The following is a 3672-nucleotide window of genomic DNA, read 5'->3' as shown; positions in this document are numbered from 1 at the left end:
GAGAGAGAGAGTGAGAGAGAGAGAGAGAGAGAGAGAGTGAGAGAGAGAGAGAGAGAGAGTGAGAGTGAGAGAGAGAGAAAGAGAGAGAGAGAGAGAGAGAAAGAGAGAGAGAGAGAGAGAAAGAGAGAGAGAGAGAGAGAAAGAGAGAGAGAGAGAGAGAGAGAGAGAGAGACCACTGCGGTCATACACTTTCTCTTTGTCTGGAAGATGCTTGCCCACTCTACCCAGTCTGTGGTGATGCATATGATTTTCTTTTTTTTTACAATCGTTTAGTCTTTGCCCACTTGGGTCTTTATGTGAATGGTGTGAAGCCACGTATGTGAAGAAATGAGCATCTGATTTGATGACAAAACTAACAGGAAAAAGAGTGTCCTTACTGTTGACGTAAGCCAAACAATTTCTCGGTGTAGGAAAATTGACATACATCCTTCTCTGTCCTCCTTCCCTCCTCCCATTCGCACCCACTACTTCCCTATGCCTTCTTCCTCTCGCTCTCGCTACCCCTCACTGTCTCTCCCATAAACCCTCTTCTCCTCTTCCTCCTCTTCCTCCTTTTCCTACATATTTATCATACTTATTACGCATTGTTTATATCCACTCTGCTGAGGCCAATGAATTGATTTATGTCCATTATACTTATGTTTTATACATTATTCATATTCATCAGCAATATCCATTCTTTTTAAGCATTATGTATTATGCATACTGATTATCAATTATCATAATTCTTATTCATTATGCTCATTATACATTAACCCTTACTATATATCAACAATTCATTATTCTTTTCCATTATACTCATCACATATTACCCATTATTAAGAATCAAATTAATTATCATCATTATTCTTATGCATGAACAACGAAGATGAAAATAAAACACATTTTTCAGTAAATGTTTACTTACAAAAATATAAATAATTTTTACAGTAATATACAAAGATATTGGCTAAAACAGTGTCCATTAGTGGTGCTGTGCTGTATAAAACGTATTTTGAGTCACCGTTTCTGCAGTTAGTTAAGTGAGCTAAAATACACCAAGAAATTAACAAAGAAAATATCGCTGCATATTTCACGAAACCTAATATTTGTTCTTGTTACGTTGTTTCTTGTTCCCTTACGAAGCTGCTCGTCACGTCGATCACTTTCTCGGCGGCATTGAAGTTTCTCCTTTTTTGCTAAGGAACATCATAATCTAACTATATACATGTGAACAATAACTATTTACATAAAGATATTCCTATTTTAAACTGCACTGATCGTCGAAATGGACATGTCTGAATCGGCGGGAGTCATATTAGTCGTGGTCGAGCTGGAGGACATTCCGGTCTGGTCACTCGACTGAGGTTCTGACTCTTGCCTTGTGCAGCAGCTGACGGAGGAGAGCGTTTGGCAAGGCTGCGCGATGGCCTCCCACACCTTGGTCCTGCACGTGAAGGCCAGGAAGATGAAGAGGCCCTGCAGAGTGTTCAAGACGATGAAGACGTACCACAGCACTTCCAGACGTAGGACCGAAGCCAACACCGAAGTGATCCACGTGATCCCCATCAGGACGGCCAGGCGGAGGTACAGGAGGAACTCCTTCTTCGGGTCACTCGGGGAGGTCTTCCGCACCTCCGACTGCCTCGTCTTGGCGATGGTGGCTGTCGTGGCGACGAACAAAACCACGTTGATGGCGATGCAGGCGAACAGGGGGGTGCCGAAGAACGCCAGCAAGGCCTTACGTCGCCCAAACCAACACAGGTGCTGGCCAAGACTCGGAAGGAATTCCGGGGGGAAGCCAGGGGGCCTCGTCTGGTCGAGCGCTACCACCGCAGCCACGGCGCAGGCGGGCAGCAGCCAGCCGTAGGCAGAATACACCAAGAACCTCTTCCACTGGTCTCCGGACCTCAGCCTGGTTCGCCTGAACGTGTAAAACACGTCGAAGCCTAAGACGTTCATCCACGAGAACGACGTCAGAAACAAGTAATAGATGAGAACCGCGAACACGTAGCATTCCGTCGTCGACGTCTCGGCGAAAACGCTCAGGATGAACGTGACGTAGGCACCGAGGAGCGACGCAGAAAGAGATGCCACGTTCTTGCCGTGAAGGTTCCTGAGGTGAGGCACGAGAGCGAAGGCGACCAAGTGCAGCACGAGGCACAGGGAGGACGCGCTCAGCCCAACCAGCGTCACCCATCCCATGGCAGACGAGTACTTGTCGGACTCCGCGGAGCACACCGAAACCCCTTCGTCCACAACCTCGTACTCCCCTGGAGGGTAAGAACGATTAGACAGGTTTATGACCACAGTTCCGTTGACCATAGTATACTCGTCCTTGAGAATCGTCTCGTTTCTACAGGTTCCATTGCTACGAGGGGGGGCAGTGGCATTGTCTGCTGCGTCTGGATGAATCAGGGTTTCTTTGACGGAAGCTTCACTTAGATTCAAGTACTTCTTGGAGAACGGACTAAAGAAACAGCTTTCTCCTACCTTGTTGTTTCCGTTTCCGCACGTGAAGTCTATCAGCAGTGTAAAAGGTCGAGGCGGAGACGGAAAACCGAACCTTACACCATAATCAAGGAATACGCCATCATCTCTCCCAGCATAAGTGGAAAAGAATAAGTCACATTCTTCATTGGTAATGGACACATTGTTGCAAACAGCGCAAAAGTTATTTTTGTAAAATTTCTCATTTATTATTACGTGAGATGTGTATGAATGGCAAAGTTTTTCTATCGTCTCATCATCCCAGTTTTGCATGCACTGGTCCACAACGAGTCTGCACTCTCTCCCAGAATTCCCAAAATTTTCGTGGTCTAGTGTCAGATCACATTTGTGCACCGTTTCTTGCTCACTGGCATTCACAATCACTCCCCACTGGCCCTCTAGAAACACTAGATTATCTACATCAACGTCTCTGTCGCGTGCCACTGAGGGGCACTGCAAACTGACATTCCAAAAGGTAATGTCCTGCGTATCACCATGGCACATTGCGCACTGGTAGTTCACATACGTCACGTTGGTCCTTCCACTGGTGACCGGCACGTGGAGTAGAGGGTCTTCTTGGAAGGACATTTGTTCCGGTGAAGCTGCCCGACACAGCGCCGCGACCTCCTCGTCGACCCAGCCGGAGGGGCAGGATGCTCGCATGTATTGTCCCGTGTCGCTCCCGTCGGGAACACAGCGGTACCTCCCGCCCTCAGATGGGGATTCGAGATCGGCGTCATTTCCCGCGTCGTAGCAGCAGTCTCCGTACTCGCCACAGAGATCGTCGCACAAGCATCCTCTGAGGAGCCAATACAATTTAGCATTTCCTTGCCTGCACGTATGCGTTTCCTCCTTACTGCATGTCAAGGAACCCAGCTGTGGATTCCTGGCCTCCTCCCCGCGTGAAAATGAAACAGAAACTGCGAGCGCCCAGCACAGATTCACGTGCAGCAGAGCGAAAATGTCAGATGGCTTCATTCTCACACCTAGAGTGCTGCGACCTCCGAGGAAGCGTGGTCATAACCTCTTATCCAACGTCTTGCTAGACACTGACTGAGAGAGAGTCAGGGCCCGTTAAGTGTTTAGTGTTGCCATCACTCCCTCGCCTACATTTTAAGTTGCCATTCATTCAGATTACCGTCATTTAGGTAATTAATAATTTCATAATAGGAACTCCTACAAACATTTTTCGTGTCAAAAAGA

At 47.4% G+C, this 3672-nt stretch overlaps 1 protein-coding gene across 1 annotated transcript in view; it reads right to left on the bottom strand.

Moving 5' to 3' along the window:
- Positions 1 to 884: 884 nt before the first annotated feature.
- Positions 885 to 3672, bottom strand: part of LOC125040312 — an 11624-nt gene continuing 8836 nt past the window's right edge. Inside the window, exon 2 of the mRNA XM_047634865.1 lies at positions 885 to 3483. Coding sequence (XP_047490821.1) covers positions 1246 to 3483 — 2238 coding nt within the window. The 3' untranslated portion in view covers positions 885 to 1245. The remainder of the gene's footprint in view (positions 3484 to 3672) is intronic.

The sequence above is a fragment of the Penaeus chinensis genome, chromosome 29, assembly GCF_019202785.1.
Source record: "Penaeus chinensis breed Huanghai No. 1 chromosome 29, ASM1920278v2, whole genome shotgun sequence".
NCBI lineage: Eukaryota > Metazoa > Arthropoda > Malacostraca > Decapoda > Penaeidae > Penaeus > Penaeus chinensis.
Note: the sequence above shows the minus strand (reverse complement) of the source record. Positions and strands in the feature narration are given on the sequence as shown.